The sequence below is a fragment of the Labrus bergylta genome, chromosome 4, assembly GCF_963930695.1.
Source record: "Labrus bergylta chromosome 4, fLabBer1.1, whole genome shotgun sequence".
In the NCBI taxonomy this organism is placed as follows: Eukaryota; Metazoa; Chordata; class Actinopteri; order Labriformes; family Labridae; genus Labrus; species Labrus bergylta.
Genome location: NC_089198.1, coordinates 33,487,220 through 33,507,961, shown reverse-complemented (window position 1 = coordinate 33,507,961; position 20,742 = coordinate 33,487,220). Strand labels below are relative to the sequence as shown.

Genomic DNA, 20,742 nt, shown 5'->3' with positions numbered 1-20,742 from the left:
CCCTCTCTCTCTGTCTCTCTCTCTGTCTGTCTCTCCCTCTCTCTCTGTCTCTCCCACTCTCCCACTCTCTCGCTCTCCTTCTCTCCCTCTCTCTGTATCTCTCTCCCTACAGAAAACATTTTGAACAACATATATACAGTAAACAAATACAACAAATATGAATAAAAGACATTAACAATAACATGAATTATTTTTACAGTGTATTTCTATGAAACATTAAGTGTATTTTGTCTCAGTTTGTGACAATCATGAACATGATCAATCATAACAATCATAATCTCTCTCTCTCTCTCTCTCCCTCTCTCTATCTCTCTGTCTCTCTCTCTCTCTCTGAGGCGTGTTTCAGTCTTTGTGGATGCATTGTGTTGTCTGAAAACTCGCTTACTTAAATGTAAAGTTCAGAGATGAACAGAACATTCTTACCTTTCCAACGTACTGTGGTTCAGACCCCATGTACTCCTCCAGGACAAAGAACTGGTTCCACACCCACCCTCTTTTAATCCGCTGGACCCTCGACCTCTCGTGTCCCCTGGGCCTCGTCCTGCCCTCTGATGATGTCACTTCCCATGATGGGGCCCTCACTTTATTACCTCCGGGTCCCCCCCTGGCAGACATCCCTCCAGCTTTAGCTCTGCTTTGGAGCTGAGCCTGCAGGGGTACTTGGGCGCTGTAGCCCAACAGGAAGCAGGAGCCCACCAGAAACAGAGTGGCATATTCCCTTGTGATCATCAGGGAATAACGCTGGTAGAAAAATAAGCTGGAGTAAAGTTCAGAGAGCTGGCTGAGTCCAGGGTGGGAACAGACATGCATCCAAAGCAGGGTTCAACCTGCAGGTGAGCATCGGGCAGAAGGATTAAACTCCAAGATGATCCGAGATGATGCGAGGCAAATCTGTTAAAGCATCAATCTCTCTGAAAACCATTGTGCTGGATCAGCGAGTCACTGGACACTCTGATTTACAACGGAGAGTTCAATACATTTCAAGTTTGATTTTGAGGCAACCAAGTCGCTCTTCTCGCTGTCTCCGCCTGTCCTCTGCTCAGACACCTGGAGGAAAAGACAGAGGGGAAGCCAGTGATTAGTTCTTATGTGCTCATATGTAACTCTGACCCCTAGTGCTTAAAATGGGTACTGCAGTCTAAATTCTAAACATTGTAGAGAGACTTCAGCAGCACTTCAAATCAAAAGTCAGGAGGTACTGTAGCAGAACTACACTGGAGGGTCAGTTTCCCTGTTTCAAAACTTAAGATCACTTTTAGAGGTTTAAATTCAAATACTGCAATTTCAGTATTTGCTCAGAGATGTCTTTTTGTCTGACACACTGCACACATATAGCATACCTTTAACCTTACATTTAACCTCCACATAGACGTTAGAAGACATTTTGAAGTGTGAGGTTTGGACCACCATGACACACCATCTGTGATGTAAAGTGTTTACTCAGCACTCGTGACTTCAGGCATCAACACCAACTCTTCAGACGGAGTAAGTAAGTATCTCCATCAGATCAAACAGCTCTGATTAGAAAAAGGCTTTAGCGTGCGAGCTTGGCTGCCACGCTGGATTAGTGTGACAGCTGATGGATGTAGCTGCACGTGCAGAAACTTAAAAGAAGAGGTTTGCTTATGTCAGATCATTTCTTTAAGACCTTACTGCCGCCACCAACAACACCCCAGATTAATAAAGCAATACAGCAAATTAAAGAAAGAAAACAGACCCCCCCCCCCCCCCCCATTCATCCAAAAACATACACCTGCATATCTCCCCTTATATTCACACGTCACAAGAAGAAGAGAGAGGAGGAGGATCATTTACTTAGAAACCCCAGAAGGATTTCCATTAAATCTGAAACATTTCTATTCTCATATTCAGCAGACAAAAGATCACAGTCACCTTTGACCTTTGACCACTAATCTTTGGGTCCAACTGGACACATGCACTACTTTTAAAGATACCCCCTGATTTCCAGAGCCTTCTCTAGGATCCAAACGCTTAAGATCATCAACATTTCCCTCCTTCAATAAGAGGAGAATGAATCCATCAGAAGTTAAACTCCTGCACAGAAGCGTTAGCATCACTTCTCACCGACACACAGCCAACATATCTGTGCAGGAGTTTCATCAAACAAAGGAGGAGGAGAATGAACTGATATCGGGAATTATCTATGAATGTCTAGAACTTGTATCATTGTTGCCGTGGTATAAAAACAGAAATAAATATTGTTTGATTTTTACTAGAATCAAATCTAATGGCTTGCAAACGTTAGCGACAAACACACACACATCAGCTCGAATCAAATGTTTCCTAGAGGAGTTTCCCAGCAAGGGACACACCACATAAGAACCTTGTTGAACCTCACAGCGAGCCATTTACGGACGAGCCTCTGAGTGTTGTGATTTGAGTCAACGGCTCGTCAACACAAAGCACCACCTTCAAAATCAAAGCACCACATGTTATAATGTTTACGAGGGGAAACTGAAATTCACAGAGCAGAGAGTTGATGCTCACTGTCCACACTCACTGTCACTGTGGACAGTGAGCATCTGTTGGTGTTGATGCAAAAGGATATCCAACACCCCCCCTGACAACCCCCTAAGAACTATATTGCAGTTTAAATTAAACTGTACAATGAATTAAACTATCATTTATATATCTTCCAGGTGGCATTTGAATCATTTTTGAGCATGTAAAATGTTTTTAGAATTGTTTTGTTTCTCAGAGTGACGAAATAGTTAAAGGCTTTCTATGTGATTTTTCACACTTAAATATAATAGAAATCAAGTATATCCTTTGAAAATAACTCTGTGAGTCATGACTGTCTACAATGGGTGTAACACCCGAGTCCCACTGTCTGTGATGTTTTCAGAGTTTTCAGAGTCCTATCTTCACTTTGTTTACATCGCCAGGACGGCCGGCCGGCTCATCCCCTCACATATAAAAGTTGTTTAACTGAGGGACTAGAGAAAAGAAGAATAACATACTGTACTCACTGCTTAACTGTGTTTCTAGATCACGCTCATTTCAGGTAAATTTACATGCAGTGTGAAGATACGAGCATAATAAAGATCGCTAGCATTAGCATGCTAACACAACAATGCAGCGCAAGTTGATTTGGTTTCATGCTGGTGCTCAAGGGCGACATCTGCTGGATCAAAAAAATCACATAAAGCCTTTAAGCATCACGTCTTATTCGACCAAAATAATTTTTACAACTCAGAGAGAACCTAGCTGAACAAAAACTAGAAATTTATTTACCTTTACTCATTCAGTCAGTCTGACCCCCCCCACCCTCCACCCCCCTAAACACACACAAGAACGGCTCTTAACCTGGGCTAGGGCTATCGCCCCATCACAAATCTGTCTAGCCTCGGTTAAGCTCCCTCACGTAAATCTGCTTTAATTTGAAAAAAAAAAAAAAAAGCGAGGACTTCTTGAAAATCGACTATTCATAGGACCCCCACATGTTAGTCAAGCTGCCCCTCAGCACCGGGAGACACACACACACACACACACACTACAACACCTTCCCTCCTCACAGTTAGACCAGCGTGTTCTGTGAGATAAAATGATTTTATTTGTCAGTAGACTCGGAGGCTTCGGAGCAGGGTGTAACATCTGTTTCTGGTCATACTTTCATCCTTAGGTCTTTCCCCCGATGATTCTAAAAGAGCGTCCAAACTGCACACGTCAGAGCTGTGAATGATCCGTCATGTGCAGCAGCTCTGTTCAGCCCAGATTAACTGCTGCTGCGGGCTGTAGATGTGCTTCAGTTGGAAACGAGTGAATCTCCTCTCAACTGTGACATTTCTGCTCCTGTTGGCCCACTTCTATTGTTCAGCTCTCTCGTTGTAGTTAGAGATCGTCAGGTGATGCACACGCACAATGAACTCCAAATCACAAAGAGAGAAAATGACAGATTAAAACGGTCAACTGGTGAAAGTTCCTCCAACAATGTGACTTTATTCTGAATAATCCAGGTTCTGTTCAGGTCAGGAGGGACAGCGCTGTGCTCTGCTGTCCCTTTCACCATCACATGACAAACGCTGGCATGGGTCAGTGCTTCCTGAAACAAGAGATGGTGAAAAGGCCCCCTGGGGAGAGGCTTTAGTGTGTGTGTGTGTGTGAGGATATGATCTCCAGAGAGGCTTTAGTCCAGTCAGGCACAGAACCTCACACAGTATTAAAATAATTTGGAGAGGAGGATGTGAGTTGTTCTTCAGAGCCGGTCTCTATGAACTTAAAGTGTGGGCATGTCGTACGGTTGGATACAAAACAAAATCTGATGTCACATGAAATGTTTCTTTACTGTGTGAGATGTTAAAAATGTGTGCAGCTACTCACAGAAGATCGGATGTTGCATGTTGTTGTTTGAAAAGTCAGAGGTGAATCATCGTCTTCTGACCGGATGAACAGAAACTTTAAAGGACTTTAAAACAAAAAAATACAATCTGAAAACTAGCCTTTCTATGCCCCCCCCACCACCACTGTCCTGTTTCACTAGCAGGGCTCTGTGAGGTAGAGACAGCAGATGACATAAACATCCAAAAGGTTATTCTGAAATCAAGTTCACATAACCATATGCACTGTGAAGTTGATGCATATCGGTCGGTTGTTATAAGTTTGCCTTTTCTTCAGTTGTAACTGTCAGTTATTAAACCTCTACATTCATCATCCCTGGGTGGGCGATGCCGTTGCTCTTCTCCCACACGGTGGCAGGGCTAACGATGGATCGGGACGGGTTCACTGAAAAAACGAATGAGTCATTATTTTAAGAGAGAATCTTTGTTAAAAATAAGATTAGTTTGGTTCTGCAGGTGTGACTATAGGCCTTTGTCTTTAACCACTGTACCAGAGTTTTTGTTATCTGAAACTGTTTCAATCAAAATGTGATGTGGTCCAGTCAGCCGATTGGATGGTCACAGACTAACCCAGGATCCCTGCACAGCAGACAGCTATATAGAATATACGGCTACTTTTTAAAAAGACTTCCATAATTTAAATGTTAAATTTCAGCCCCCTGCTTCAGGGGAGACGTTCAAATCCCTTCGTGATTAAAAGGATGAACTATAAACTCATGTGTGTTTCATCTGTGCAGCTTCATGAAATGAAGAGGAGAAGACAAAGTTGCATCTGCTACATTTAAAGTATTCAACTTGAGCAGAAGATTCATGTTATTTTGTGTTTTTGTGTCCTCTGCAAATATGTTGAATGGCAAGTTTATGCCAGTGAGTTTCTTCATCCAGTCCACAAGCGTAAAAGTCGTCCATGTTTGTAGTCCATACAGCCTTTCTTCAAACTGTAAACATTTCCCTGAATCAGTCTCTGTGTGCTGAGCTCTGAACCTGTGAGCTGCCCATGAGTCCACTGTTCTTGGAGGCTTTTTTTTTGTTTGCCCTATGAACTCAGTGCTGAAATACTCTGGTACACGTCGTTTCATCTCCTCCAGAGGACACAATTTCCACAATCTCACAGCAAATATGGAAAGCTGCAAAACTTTTCAGAGCATCTTCACAATCCCCAAAGCCACATTTCAAACCCTCAACACAGATGACCAGCAGCTGTTCAACCCTTACTGTCTTTAGTGGTACTTTTCTTTATGGTATGGTACGTTATGTGATTTCTTGAAGATTTAAAAAATTCTTTACCTGTACAACCCCAGGCAAAAAGGTATGTAATAGGGGCTTTCACACGTGCAGAAAACTCTGGATATTTCCAGGAGGAGCTGCATGTGTGAACGCAAGCAACCACACTTTTCACCCAGACTTCACTTGGAGTTTGTCCTGCCGGCCCTCGAGTATTCTTTCTACAGCGTGTCAGAGTGAGCTGATGTGAGAACACAGCAGGATATAATCAGGAGAATTCACCTGGAGCCAGTGGGAGGGGGTGGTGACGTTTATTCCCTGTGATCGCTGCACGACCATAGACTGTGTGCACGCCACCTCTATCATCTCTGTGCTCTAATGAACCTGCTGCTGCATGTTTCCTGTTCTCCAGTATGTTCTTCTCCACTCTTTAGTTCACATTGAGATTCTCTTCAACTACACGTAGCATTGATAGAAAGACACACATTCTCTTTATAGCGTCGTGTAGCAGACTCTGTTGCTTCGTCCACTACTTTTCGTCTCTGATGCGATTAATAAATTGAGTCTGTTAGTGAAACAAAAAGCACATTCAAACTATGTGCAGGTGGACTACATTTGCTGTTGAGGGTCACAATGCTGTGAGGAGTTTGTTTTGACAGCTGAGGAATATCTACCTGAGTTTAGCCCCCATCTCCATGAGGGTCAGGATCATGATATTCACATCACATTAAAGAGGAGCACATACACGTTGTTAAGTGACCTTCATACTTTATCATACGCTACATATTCTTGAACTTCCTGATCAGTTCAGAGAGGCTGATGATTGGTCCTTGTGATGATCGTCTGATGTTTGCTTTACATACAGTTTGTTGGTCGTGTTTTTTTTTTTTGGGTTCTCCTGTTGTCTTCGTCTTTTTTGGTGTTGTTTTTAATCTTCTGGGTTTTTTTTTGGTGCTTTGTTCTAATGTTGCTTTGCTTAAAGGTCAAAGCACTGTGTTTAAAGGTGATGTATGAACAAAGTTATTATTATGATGATGGTTCTGCAGCCTGATTGGACGGATTATACTGACGCACAGTGACTGCCGGTGAGGTGTTGCACAGACTCTTTACAGTGAAAACTCTCAGCCTAACAGACAGGTGCCTCCTGTGATATTTCATGCACCATTGAACACTAACAAGCTAATTAGGGCCATGTCAATCATACATCAAAGGAAAAGAGCAAAGCTGACTTCTATTTTTAGAAACTCCTTCTTTCAAACCAGGAAATAAATGAGATAATGAAGTCGTTAAAAGAACAGCAGGGAGTCACAAACATCTGACGGGGGCATCAATAGGATCGGGTCGCATTTCCACCAACAGTAGTTAACACGTAATGACCTTTAAACAGTTAACCTATCAGGTTCAAAGGTCACATATTCTTCTCCTCTTCAACCAGTTTAAATAAGTCTCAGAGCTCCTCAAAACATGTGTGTGAAGTGTCTTGTTCTAAATCCACTCTGATCCTGTATTTGATCATTTCTATAAACCCCTCTATTTCAGCCCGGCTCAGAACAGGCTGTTTCTGTGTCTGTACCTTCAAATATGTAAATGAGCTGTGTCTGACCACACCCCCTCTCTGGAAGGGCTTGGGTGTCTCTGTCTTTCTCGCTCCATGTCCTATTGTTTTCTATTGTAAATTCTCTTTACATTATATATGCTTCCTCTGGGAAATATTATGAGGAAACACTCCATACAGTTTCATTGTTATGCAGATGATACTCAGCTTTATGTATCAATGAAGCCCGATGGCACCAGTCAGTTATGTCAGCTAGAAACGTGCCTTAAGGACGTTAGGACCTGGATGACCAGAAATGTTTTGCTACTTAACTCAGACAAGACTGAAGTTATTGTGCTAGGCCCTAAGAACCTCAGAGAGACTTTTTCTAGTGATTTGACTGTCCTTAGTGACATCAGCCTGGCATCTAGCACCACTGTTAGGAATCTAGGAGTTCTTTTTGATCAAGATATGTCTTTTAGCTCTCACATCAGTCAAGTTTCAAGAACAGCCTATTTTCACCTTCATAATATATCCAAGATCAGGAATATCCTGTCGCAAAATGATGCAGAAAAACTAGTTCATGCATTTGTTACCTCCAGACTGGATTATTGTAAATCTCTTTTGTCAGGGTGCTCTGGCAAATCTCTAAAGACTCTTCAACTGGTCCAGAACGCTGCAGCTCGTGTACTGACCAGAACCAGGAAATGGGACCACATCACTCCTGTCTGGGCTTCTCTGGACTGGCTCCCCATACAGTCTAGAATAGAATTCAAGATCCTTCTTCTTACCTACAAAGCTCTAAATGGCCAGGCGCCAATTTACCTGAAGGAGCTACTGCCGTACTGTCCCTCGAGAGTGTTGCGGTCCCGGAGTGCAGGCCTGCTGGTGGTACCTACAGTCTCCAAGTGTACTATGGGGGGTAAAGCCTTCAGTTATCGGGCTCCTCTCCTCTGGAACCGGCTTCCAGCCGAGGTCCGGGAGGCAGATACAGTCTGTATTTTTAAGAATAGACTTAAAACTTTCCTTTCTGATAAATCTTACAGTTAGTGCTGGTGTAGACCAGCTCTTAGTTATGCTGCTATAGGCTTAGACTACCGGGGAAACTGGCACCTTGAGCTCCTCTCTCTCTCTCTGTGCATATACAGTGCATCATATTACTGCATGTATCTATCTGTAAATCTCAGTCACTAACCACCTACTTTCCTGAGAGCTCTTGAGCTCTCTTAGGCTCCTCAGGATCGCTGGTTGACGGCCTGCCAGAACAACCCCCACCCCACCGGATCGTTGGTTGATGGCCTGCCAGAACAACCCCCGCTCCCCCTCCCCACCAGATTGTTGATGGATGGTCTGCTTCCCCCCACCCCCTTGCTCCCTATCCCTCTTCTTGCATCTTATCCCATCTCTCCCCCTATCCCTTTCCAACCCCGGCGCAGTCTAGGCCTGTGAAGGCTGTTTCGTCATGAGCCTTTGCTAAAGTGCTCATGATGGATAGGCCGGGTCTTTGTAATATAGCAATAAGTAAGGTCTTTTACCTGCTTTTTGTAAAGTGTCTTGAGATAACACTTGTTATGAGTTGACGCTATACAAAATAAATTGAATTGAATTGAATAGAAAAAGTGCAGAATGAAAAAATAAAAATATTTATTTAAACAAAAAGGCAAACAAAAACTTACTTTCTTGAAAAGACGAAAGGTAATAAAGATAGCCACGAGGAATCTCTAGGAGAACAAGGAAAACTAACGTCTGCCATAACTACCAACAACACCGACAAATGACAATGAACTGACACAGAAGGTAAGAAACACAGAGACTAAATAGACATGAGGTAATCAGACACAGGTGAGACTAATAACACAGGTGAAGACAATCAGGGCAATCAAGGCAGGGAGAAACACAAGACCAGAAACACTGAGGACAATACAAAACTAAATCATGAAACACTAAAGACACACAGAACTCAAGAATGAAACAAAACACACTGGAACATAAAGAAACACTAGGATACAAAGTTACAAAAATAATGAAACACTAACCTAAAACACACAAGGGAAACAACACCATCAGGGAAGAATGAGAACTAAAAACAACAGGCTAGGTAGGCTTAGACTACCGGGGAAACTGGCACCTTGAGCTCCTCTCTCTCTCTCTGTGCATATACAGTACATCATATTACTGTATGTATCTATCTGTAAATCTCAGTCACTAACCACCTACTTTCCTGAGAGCTCTTGAGCTCTCTTAGGCTCCTCAAGATCGTTTGTTGACGGCCTGCCAGAACAACAAATTGAACAAATAAATTGAATTGAATTGAATTGAACTGAATTGTTTACGGTGAGAAGGCAGACTCAGAGGGCAGAACAAACACCTAGCTGTGGGAGTGTCACCCACCTGGGGGAGGGGCTACTGCCCTTTGTGATGTCATGAAAGGGAAATCTCCAAACGTGCTAGGTTGCATATGAATCACGATGTAAAAGCAATCAGTACCAACAAAATGTTCAAGGGTTCAAGTTCCAAGAGAAGAGATTTCATCCAGGTCCAAAGAGGATCTGTGCAGGGGGGGAAGAGGTTTGTGGGGAACAGATTAGTGAGGGTCTTAAGTTAAAATGCAACATTAAAGGCTCTATTTAAGGTCAGGACCTCCACACTTCCCCAGCAGAGGAACTCTGGAAGAGCTCACTCATGGCCTGCGATGTCTCCTTCATGGAACACTGCAGGGCGGAAAATTCAACCGAGACTCATGAAGGCCTTTCAGGAACTCCAGTTTGGGCACGGCCTTTTTTTTTTTTTTAGCTCTGCAAGAGGATCATGTCCTTAAAGCGCTTTGCTTCAGAATTTTGTGCTTTTTGTTTGTCGTTGTTGTTCGTAATGTGATTTATAGGACAGTACAGTCGAGGTTTGTTTACTGATGCGTGTGCAGAAACTAAATATAGAACAGAGGGAAATATGCAACAAAAACAGAGTGCTGTTAATACTATGTATTAACACGCAATACTATGTATTAACACGCACGCACGCGCACGCGCACGCACGCACACACACACACGCACGCACACACACACACACACACACACACACACACACACACACACACACACACACACACACACACACACACACAGAGCTCTATTCTCTGCCTGTGTCTTTGGTAAAAAGTTATAAATTGCTGGTGTGGCGCCCGCTGAGGCTGACTCGCTGTGACGCTGTCTGGCTCTTTAAGGATCACTGCAGTGGAACGGGTTCTGGATACCTCTGCTTCCTCAACACTCACACAGTTACCCGGCACTTATTTTGTAAAGTCGTGTGTGAGAGGCTCTTGTGAAGTGGTGAAAAACAGAATAAATGTGGAATTATTAAATATCATAATAAATAAAGAAAGTGGAGAAAATAGAAGAAAATCAAATGACTGAGGCTCATACAAACGTGTTATTTCAGTTCATTTGACGAGTGAGTGCTCCGATCCGTGCTCGAGCTCACTACACATCCTCGGCCCTGGCACGCTGTGGAGAGGTACAGTTCATGAACGAGCACGAGCACGGGTACACAGCATGGTCAGCCTTCATTCAGGAGAAACCTCTGAGTGTTCTGTCTGTATCTGACTAACATGACTCACAATAACACACACAGTCAGTGAAGTAGCTCTCATGATCTCTGTGCTGTTCTCCAATGTGCGGATGCTAACTTTACTGCGTGTCCCTTTATTTTTTTTGTATTTTCAATTTTCTAGTCCGTCTGTTTTGTAAACTAAGCACGCTTTATGATCATGTAAAGCCATTCATGTGTTGTAATACGACGTTATGTTTAAGAAGTAACCATGCTCAGGCCAGGTTAAATATATCAAAAATATTTAGCAACAGTTCTTTTGTTGTGCGTCTTGCCTGAAGGTGGTTCTTTTTCCTGTTTCATCCCTCACAGTTTGTCTCATATTAGCTTATGCCCATTATTTATAACAGCTTAGACTTCTCATTCTGCCGACAAGACTTTTTGTAAGACCTGTTGATCACCCCCGCCTCCAGCACTTAGTTCATTTAGCAGATTAGAGTTTTAGAGACTCTCCCTCCACTCCAGCCGCCAGCAGATCCTGAAGCTTAACCTTTTCACCAACACAGACGTTTGGAGATCAAATAAATATTCTTCAGGTTCGTCCACCAGCTGCTCTCTCTCTCTCTGCAGTGAATCCTAAAGAAGGAGGTCTATTTCAAACTGTTACCAACATTATCGCTCTATAGCCTGAGAGGTACACTCAGTGTGAACACGTTGAGTTTGATATATTCATTAACCCCTGGATCTGGGTGAGAGAGGTTACTGGAGGAGAGGCTGTGTGAGGAGCTCCACTCAGACTGAAGGCTTTCCCAGTCGACTGCTAAATGAACAAACTTGATAAACAAAAATAAAGGGATCAGACAGATAACACCATAAAAAGGATCAGTCTGCCAGCACCAAGGAAACCTACGGAGCTTTTGGAAGTCCGAGTGCAGAGGGGAGGAATGAGTCAGAACTGACGACGTCCTGATGGAATCAGAAAATCTACAAAAACAACCAAACTGTTGCTGCTCTCTGGGGGATTTTCTGATTTGTTGTTTTACTTGTATTATCTGGAACTTCTCAGTGTTTCTGATTGTTCATCAGCTGCAAACTCCTTTAGAAATGCACTCATCCCAGGTTAAGGCTGTGCTGCACAGTTTCTTTTCCCTGCTTTAAAGGAAGACTCAAAGCAGTTATCAATTAAAACGCACCAGAATTAAACACCATTAAACACAAGTGGTGGACAAACTTATCCTTTCCCCCGATCCAAAATCACGCGTGTCCTGCATTGTTGTGTTAGCATGCTAATGTTAGCGCTCTATAGTTAACTCGTAGCTTCACATTGCATGTACATTTAAACAGAATGACCGTGATCTAAAAACTCTTACTACCACAAACCCACACCTAAAAGCTATCCTTGAGCCTGACTCTATGACCAGTGAGCCCGTTACTTAACGTGAAGGTGTATCCTGCCTTACCTGAATGTGTGCAACCTCAGGTGTGACATAAGAACTGACCCTGTTTCTCCTCCTACCAACCCCACCCACCGCTAAAGACACTGAAGTGAATCATTATCATAACAAACATCCAAATAATCAGTGAGTATGTTCTTCTTCTTCTCTCTAGTTCTTGACTAAAACAGCTTTTATACACAAGGGGAGGAGCCGGCCGTCCCGTCCATGTAAACACGGCCTGACAACAACACAGCCAGCGGGACTCGAGCTTCTCCCTCATTGTAGACAGTCAGGACTCAGAGAGATGTTTACACAGGATAGACTTGATCTCTGATATATATTTCAAACAGTCTTGCTTTTTTGATCCAGCAGATGTCGCCCTTGAGCACCAGCATGAAACCAAAACGCTAATGCTAGCGATCTTTATTCTGCTCGTATCTTCACACTGCATGTAAATTTACCTGAAATGAGCGTGATCTAGAAACACAGTTAAGCAGTGAGTACAGTATGTTATTCTTCTTTTCTCTAGTCCCTCAGTTAAACAACTTTTATACACGAGGGGAGGAGTCAGCCGGCCGTCCTAACGATGTAAACAAAGTGAAGATAGGACTCTGAAAACTCTGAAAACATCACAGACAGTGGGACTCGAGTGTTACACCCATTGTAGACAGTTATGACTCACAGAGTTATTTTCAGAGGATATACTTGATTTCTGCTACATTTAAGTGTGAAAAATCACATATAAACCTTTAAAGCTTCACACAGGGCAAGATGCACCAAGAAAGAATTGCACTCACAAACTTCACAGCAGTGGCTCAGAATGTGCAACTTTTACAATGACAGTAGGATATCTCCCTAATGAGGCCCCATCAATGTTCGTTAACACAACAAGAAATAATTTCTCATAATACTGAAACACTGTTCATGAGCAAACAGGAGCAGGAAAACGTATAATACCTGCCCCTTTCCTAATAACACAAGATACTGTTTAATAGAATAAGGTGGCTAACCTGTTGTTTTCTCTTTCTTTCACAAAACAAAAAATAGATCAACAATATAGAAACAATCAAATACAATCTGTTAGATTAACTCAATACATTCATCATTTCCCAGAACCTTTTCTTTATACAATCTTTTAAATTGAATGATAGTTGAGCAGCATTTTAAATGATTATCGACAGAATTCCATAACTTAACTCCATTTACTGAAATACACATTTGTTTTAATGTAGTGCGTGCAAATGGACTTTTAAAATTCATCTCCGTCTATGATCCTCCTCATTAGATGTAAACACAAACGACTTCTGTACATGTTCGGGTAATGATCTATTTCTAGCTTTAAACATGACTAGAAATGGATTTGAGCTTGTGTGGTGCTTTTCAAGTCTACTGACCACTCAAAGGTCACATATATCCACGCACACACCATCAGCGTTAACTAATCCCATTCATACACATTCACACATCACCAGGGTGCTATGTCTTGCCCAAGGACACTTCAGCATGAACCCCCGACCTTCTGGAGAGTCTGGAGAGAAGTGACCCGATGCTCTGGTGCTGATGAATCACTATTTTATTCTGATAATGAAGATGAGGAGGGAAGAGGGTCTTCTTCAAGTGTTTTGTGAGGCCATACTCCAAAGATTTTACAAGTTTCACTGTTTAAACAAAGTTTTTTTTCCCTGAAATGAGCATGCAAGGACAACTCAAGGAAAAAAACAACACTCACATCGTCGTCATGGTAACGGCTCCAGAGCGTCTCCACACATGTGGGGAAGTGATGAGCCGCTGACAGTTGGACTGTTTTAACCACTGGTTATATTTTTAATGTTTCAGTTTGAGCGTCACATTTCTAATAACTACAGTCACCACTGGTCTCAGCAGACGCTCATTTTTTCACTCTAAGTGCTCGTGGCTGTGAGCGCCGATATTTGTGCTTAAGACACTTTTTTGCATATAAGGGGCGTATTTTCAGCCTGATGACCTGATGACTGCATGATACGTGCAGGCTGCATGTATGTAAATAAGCACAGTGTGCTGTTACAGACTAAAGAACTACAGCAGAGTTCACAGTGATTCTTTTGATTTAGTGAACCTGTGAGTCATGAATCCTGATATGACCCAGAACATACCTCAGACCTCAGACAGACTCTGGAGAAGCTGTGATTGAACACAGATGATCTAAGGAGACCAAACTGCAGACTTACAGTGAAACTGAGCTTAATATAAAGTACGAGTCAATCATTTTCACTGCTCAACTATCAGCACATGATGAAACCATCTTAACACACCGGTTTGGTTGCAGTTTCTTTCTTTTGCAGACGACCACATAAAGCGACATCTTGAATTTTCTGCACTTCTAGGAGCATAAAATAAATCCTCCTGGGATCTCTGGTGATGTAACATATTTGATCCCTGTAAGTGGGAAACCAGCACATCTCCATCCTGCTGATGCTCCACAGTTTAACACAAGTTGGTGGTGACATTATAGATAATCTGAAGAGGTGATATATTAGAGGACGTCAAATTTGGGGGGAATTGTGAATTCATGGTGGGCAGAACCGCCTCGGCTTGGTGTCGGGGTCCTGCTCACCCTGCCAGGTTTTCCATTCTTGATTACATCACTATACTTTATCTCTGACATGAGCACTTTGGTTGTAACCTACCTTTAAACACGTAATGCTACATCACATCGTCATGTTAAAAAAACCCGCCTGTGTTCAGACGATGTGCAGCCGCCCTCTGGTGAAACTCGTAGAAGATTGTGTGCTCAAACTTGGAAATTTTTTATACTCTACACTCATAACATGATGTGCCATTAATATTTAATAAAGACAATAAAGCAGCTGCACAGAAGGAGATAGAGCATAGCCTGCAGAGGGACCGACAGAGGGGAGGGAGGGGAGGGGGTGGAGACAGGGGGAGACAGAGGAGAGGAAACAGGTGCAGATCCCAGAACCCAGAAGTCATCAATCTTCCACTGAGGTGGAACAAGGCGAGCTGCCCCAGTTGGAGCCACACAAAAACTCTCCAGGCTGCCAATGCGACGCTCTCGTTAATTTCCATATTTCAGCAGCACTTCCTCCACGAGAGCAGGAGAGCCATTTGACAGGAAATATAGATGAGTTATTAAAATGTATTTACTTATGGTCTTGCTCTTTTCACGTGTTCACCGTGTTTTGTGTGGCCTGAGGTCTGCGCTGCTGGGCTGGAAGTTCAACACATTTGAAGGTCAGAAACTCGTCTTAGAGACACCGCAGTTTGAATTTATTACATCCTGCAGCTTTGAGTCTTAAAGGAAGTCTTCACAGCTTGATAGATTATTTTACGATTGCCCTCATAATGTCCAGGAATCTCAAAGAGGTTTGAGTTTTAAATCAAATAATGCCCACTGATCCCCTAAAAAAAGCAAAACAGACATATTGACCGATAAATAAAGACAATCCAGGTCCACACATTTAATAAATAATACTCGTGGACTCGTCAGACAGTCTGTAACCAGATTTAACCTCCTGGTCGAACTCTGCTTTAAAAACAAAGATATACTGTGGCCCTGGGGACTCAACAAGCGGAAGGAAATGCAAAATAAGAAACTCTCCTCTTCAGCAGATTCAGACTGCACAACTGAATATCCCAATGAGTCTCTTCATTCAAACTTCAGGGCTGCCCTGACTTTCTGTGTTTCCAGCCTGTTGCTCAACCTGAGCTTCATTGTCCATCTCCTCACATTTCAAAGCTTCACACATGCACCTCTCATGAGTCTAACGCCCTCCCGTCTCTGTCAGATGGGAGGGCGGGCGGGGTGTCTCCTGAGGCCATGAAGACATGAAGAAAAACGCGGGAAGTAGCGAACGAAGTAACAGAGTCCTCTATTCGACCCTATAATGAGAATATGTGTCTTTCTATCAATGTGTAGTTGAAGAGAATCTCAGTGTGAACTAAAGAGTGGAGAAGAACATACTGGAGAACAGGAAACATGCAGCAGCAGGTTCGTTAGAGCACAGAGATGATAGAGGTGACATGCAGACAGTTTATGGTCGTGCAGCGATCACAGGGAATAAAGGTCACCACCCCCTCCCACTCCCATGTGTGTTCACAGATGACGCTCAGCCTGGACACGTAGGGACGTTTTTCAGGAGTTTTGTGTAAGTGTGAAAGCACTCTTAGGCCTCACTGTGGACCGTCAGCTCATTATAGGACAGACAACAATTCACACCTACTGTACATAATATCAAAAGTCTTAAGTAGTGAAGTACCATTGTGCCTGATCAGCAGCGGAGCTCGGCTTTCTTTTGAAAGTTTAATGTGGACACACACACACACACCTGATAAGAAGCATTGTTTACCCCTGCTGTCTGCACTAATAACATCTATGTTAAATGATTACATTAACGTTTTTAAAATGTTGCCTTACTGCATAAAAATGTATTGCCTTTGAAAAGTGATGCAGAAAAGCCAGCCGCTAGCAGCTTCAAACACAAGTCCTGACAGGGTGAATAGCCAATCATAGGGAAGGATTTTGGGGTGGCAATAAGATTTATGATATATGGCCACCCTCGGATCAGCCCCCGAAGGCCCCCATTCATCACAAAGCTGCACCTCCAAATCTCATTCAGAGTCTGCATGACGGCTCACTACCACATGAGTTTAAAGTTTAGACGGACACCCTGCATGGTCCTCATAGTTTCTAGTAGGGGACTTTATTTGTAACGGACTTGGTCATTATATTGTAGTTAGGGATGATAAGGTGTGACACCTCCCTAGGTGAACCCACAGCTATGTGTCCCTCTTTGCTTCACTCAGGGTCTCACTCTGTAAGCTGTGAGCCCCACAGCGAGCTCAATGAAAACTGAACTTACTGAGAAAAACTGCAGCCAGCATTCAATCACATCAGCACACATTGATCAAAGAGCTTCACACTAGGCATGTTCTCCCTCACAAAGTCAGGCTTTCCTGTTTAAGGATGCACAACATGTCCTGCATGCAGCTCCTCTACTGTAGCTGCCACTTCTTTAATTGATTTAAGAGAGTCCAGAAGCTCCCCACCCCCCTCCAGCTTACTGGCCCACCTGCACATTAAATACTTCAGGAATAGCCTTAATCATGGGATCACAACGGGAAAGTACCACACAGACGTCATGTGAACACTGTGGTGAGTGCTCTTCTTGTGTGTTTACTAATCAACAAGCAGTGTTAGTGTGAGGAGCGGGGGGGGACTTACCTCACAAAAGCCCCTCAGTGTTCCTCCGAGCGGCTGCAGAGTAAAAGTCCAAATATTTCCCGTAAGTCAGAGTGTGTGGCTTTTCCTCCGTCCATTAGTTCACCCTGTTGAACTAAGAGCTCTCTCTATCTGCTCTTATTATCTCCCCTGTCTTCTCTCTGTGAATCCTCTCAGTGCTCGCTCGCCCTCTCTCCTAAGTCCCTCCCTCTCTCTCTCTCCCTCCCTCCCTCTCTCTCTTTGTCGCTCTCACTGTACTTCCATCTGATCCTCTCTGCATCTTTCACTCTCCAGGTTTTTCCTTAAAATTCAGATTTGCTACATTGCAAAGCAGGATGCACCATGTTTAAAATACATGGTGCATCCTGGGAGTGTTTTTACATTTCCCTCCCGCCTTTCCTTCTGTCCACTAATTCAATGGATTAATTAATGGTCTATGTTCTCACAGAAACTCAATAAAGTTCATATTCAGAGCGTTCATATTCTATGATCGGTTTGAAAAAAGAGTAAAAGATTGTCAACGTTAGTGATGTTAGTTTGTCCTAGTGCTACATGCCGTTACAGTTAAAAGTCATACAGGTAGCTATTTGCTTTATTATTTAAAATCTAACATTCATCCTCGCTGAAGAGTTCAGCACCCTGGACAGCAACATGACCTATAGGGCCTAATCCATCTGTTCCCCACTCTTTTGGAGCGGACAGCGAGGTCTAACCATGATGAGCAGCACCATTAAAACATGTTGAACACACCAGCTATCACTCCTCTTGTTCTGTGATGAATGTTTTGAAATAAACACCTCCACAAAGTTATCCAGGGAAATCGCTATAAAAGGCAAGCTGCTTTTTAAATTTACATCACACTGAAAAAAGCAATATTACTCTCTGTTATATTCAGCTGAAGGCAAAACAACAAAAGACACATTAAGCCTTCCTTTAATGCAGCGTCCTGTGGACCTGGCTACCGGCAACGTCGTAGAGAACAGGGCTTGGAGTTGATGCGAGTTGCTCCTCAAGTATTTTTTATTGATGTATTTTTTATTTTTTTGTTAGCACGTCAGACAATTCCTTTGATCTGATCATGGCTGGTGTTCACGAAAACATCACGCTGGACTCTTAACGCTGAAGACGAGACTTGTTTTGTACATGTTGTTAATTAATTAACCAGAGGAGGCGGGCAGATGGTCCGTCTAACTACAGTACAGGTAGCAGGATTACAGACTCCACACGTTGAAAACAGATGGTACTAAACGTGTCATGCAGAGTGGACGTTTTCTCTCTGAGAGATCCCCTAAATCAGACTGAATCTTTTACACTGCTGCGGCTTAGAATCCATATTTAATGGTAACTGTTTATACGTCAGTGAATTAAGAATTCATAAGAAATAAAATAATAAGAGCACATTTTTAAATTTGATGTATTCTGTGTGTCTGAGTTTCTGTTTTGTCTTTCAGCTCTGATGTGGAACATGTCACTAAGCTCACATTCCTCTCGCTCTCTCTCTCTCTCCATCATACTCCCCTTTCATTTCATTTTATTCCCCGGTTCCCTCACGTCTCCTATCCACTCCCCCCCTCCCCATCCCCCCCACCCCCCGCTCCCCCTTAGTTAAGATGGTTCAGAGTTGTTGACAGAGTTTCACTTGTGAAGAATCCAGGCAAAGGGTCTGTTTCTCTGCCGGCTGTTTTCTCTGTATTATAGCTGAGACGCTATCAGACTGCATCTCCCCCGAGCACTTAATCACACACACACACACACACACACACACACACACAGTCTTAGAAGTGTGTCTGTTATGACAGCCAAGAACACAAACATCGGCTGCACACTTTGAGCACACATACAGCATAAGTTCATCCGCCAGAGAAAAAAGCACAAAAACACGTTGAGTAATCCAAACATTGGTAATGTGCAACCTGCATGCAGATATGTAAACAGGGAAACATATTTCTGATGATACACAGGCAGCAGGTTGACACACAAATACTCACACAGACACAATAGTGGATTAATGCCCCCCCCCCCCCGGGTCTTAAAGCTGAACTCTGCAGGGGTCTCTGTCTATATGAACCAATTACAGACTTAACGCGTGATAAGGTGCTGTGTGTGTGTGCGTGTGTGTGTGTGTGTGTGTGTGTGTGTGTGTGTGTGTGTGTGTGTGTGTGTGTGTGTGTGTGTGTGTGTGTGTGTGTGTGTGAAAGAGAGTGTGTGTGTGTGTGATAAGGTGCTATGTTGGGGTGTCGGTGTGTGTGTTAATAGAAAGACACTGGAAACATTGGTTCACAGCAGCTAAACAATATCTTTACAGATCACAGGTGCGTATTTGTAATTTTGAGAGGGTGGGGGGGTGTGCGTACATTTCTTTATCCTCTTCACGAGGATGTTCTCTTCTCTGTTTCCCAACAGAAAACTGACATCATATTGACCTGACTCTTTACCGTGGATTGATATGATTACAGTCAGCCCCCCAAGGGGATGTGATTAGAGTCCCAGGAAACCGCCTTCTTCTTCTCTTGCACCGTAACAGCCCTGAACAGGAAGTCAGGGCTGGATGAGCCCCTATGTAGATAGAGAGGGGGGAAAACCTTTACACCCTGCAACCTGTACATGACTACAGACTGTCTGCACACGACCAGTTTCATTTCACACGAGGTCTCTGTGCACTTCTTTATGTTTTCTGATCCATTGTGTGGAACTACAGCTCGTTTTAGTGGACTCTGTTGTTCCTCCCGCCTCTTCCTCATCATTGTTTTAACTTCATGTCCTGCCCTCTGAGACCCCCTCCCCTTGATCCCGTCCTACAGGGAAAGTCTCCCGCTGTGAGGTGCATGTGTGAACAACCAAGTCAGGAAGACTTCAGGAGCCGACATTTCCAGGAGTGCAAAACGGCTTAGGCCTTAATTTCCTGCACAAAAAGGAAACAAAAGAGATGAACAAAATCTACATTTGTGAATGCATAATTATGAAAGTATGTTACACATTGGTTCCAGTTTAAAGAGGATTGGAAGGGTGAAGATATTTTTTTAAACAGCCAAGTCATGTGTCCTCTGTCCGAGCTCATCAAAGTGGTTAGTTGCATATATTAAAGGTGGACTCAAATCACAAAGGAGCTCGGAACAACAACAGTTCAACTTATCAGATGGCACAACACCAAGAGGAGCCACAGAACGCTTCACCCCTACATCTCTCTGAATAATAACTGGGAGCCTGACCACCGCGCCGCCCCTGTGAAACCAAAGGCTTAAAATCATCATCAATCTCTTGTGTTGGCACCACTGTCAAAAGTTCAAGCTGAGTGACTCTGAACTAATCCAACAGCCCGAGAAGCTTTTAGCCTTTAGCTTATCTTTTTCGCTTCCACCCGGCACAGGGGGGCCAGGTTTGTGACTGTGGAGGGATTCACATTGTTAACACATGGCAGGAGTTTTAGAA

The 20,742-nt window shown here is 43.2% G+C and overlaps 2 protein-coding genes across 2 annotated transcripts in view; one reads left to right on the top strand and one right to left on the bottom strand.

Annotated features, from left to right (window-relative positions):
* LOC109993910 (cadherin-12-like) overlaps positions 1-17,457 on the bottom strand; it is a 57,720-nt gene extending 40,263 nt beyond the window's left edge. The window contains exons 1-2 of the mRNA XM_029279903.2: positions 17,317-17,457; positions 424-1,047 (exon numbers count right to left, since the gene is read on the bottom strand). Of these exons, the coding sequence (XP_029135736.2) occupies positions 424-810 (387 nt within the window). The 5' untranslated portion in view covers positions 811-1,047; positions 17,317-17,457. The remainder of the gene's footprint in view (positions 1-423; positions 1,048-17,316) is intronic.
* On the top strand, positions 7,273-8,213 carry LOC136178903 (uncharacterized; the record flags this gene model as incomplete). Its single annotated transcript, XM_065953331.1, has 1 exon — positions 7,273-8,213. A coding segment is annotated over one exon (894 nt), but the record flags the coding sequence as incomplete, so codon positions are not given.
* Positions 17,458-20,742: the final 3,285 nt, after the last annotated feature.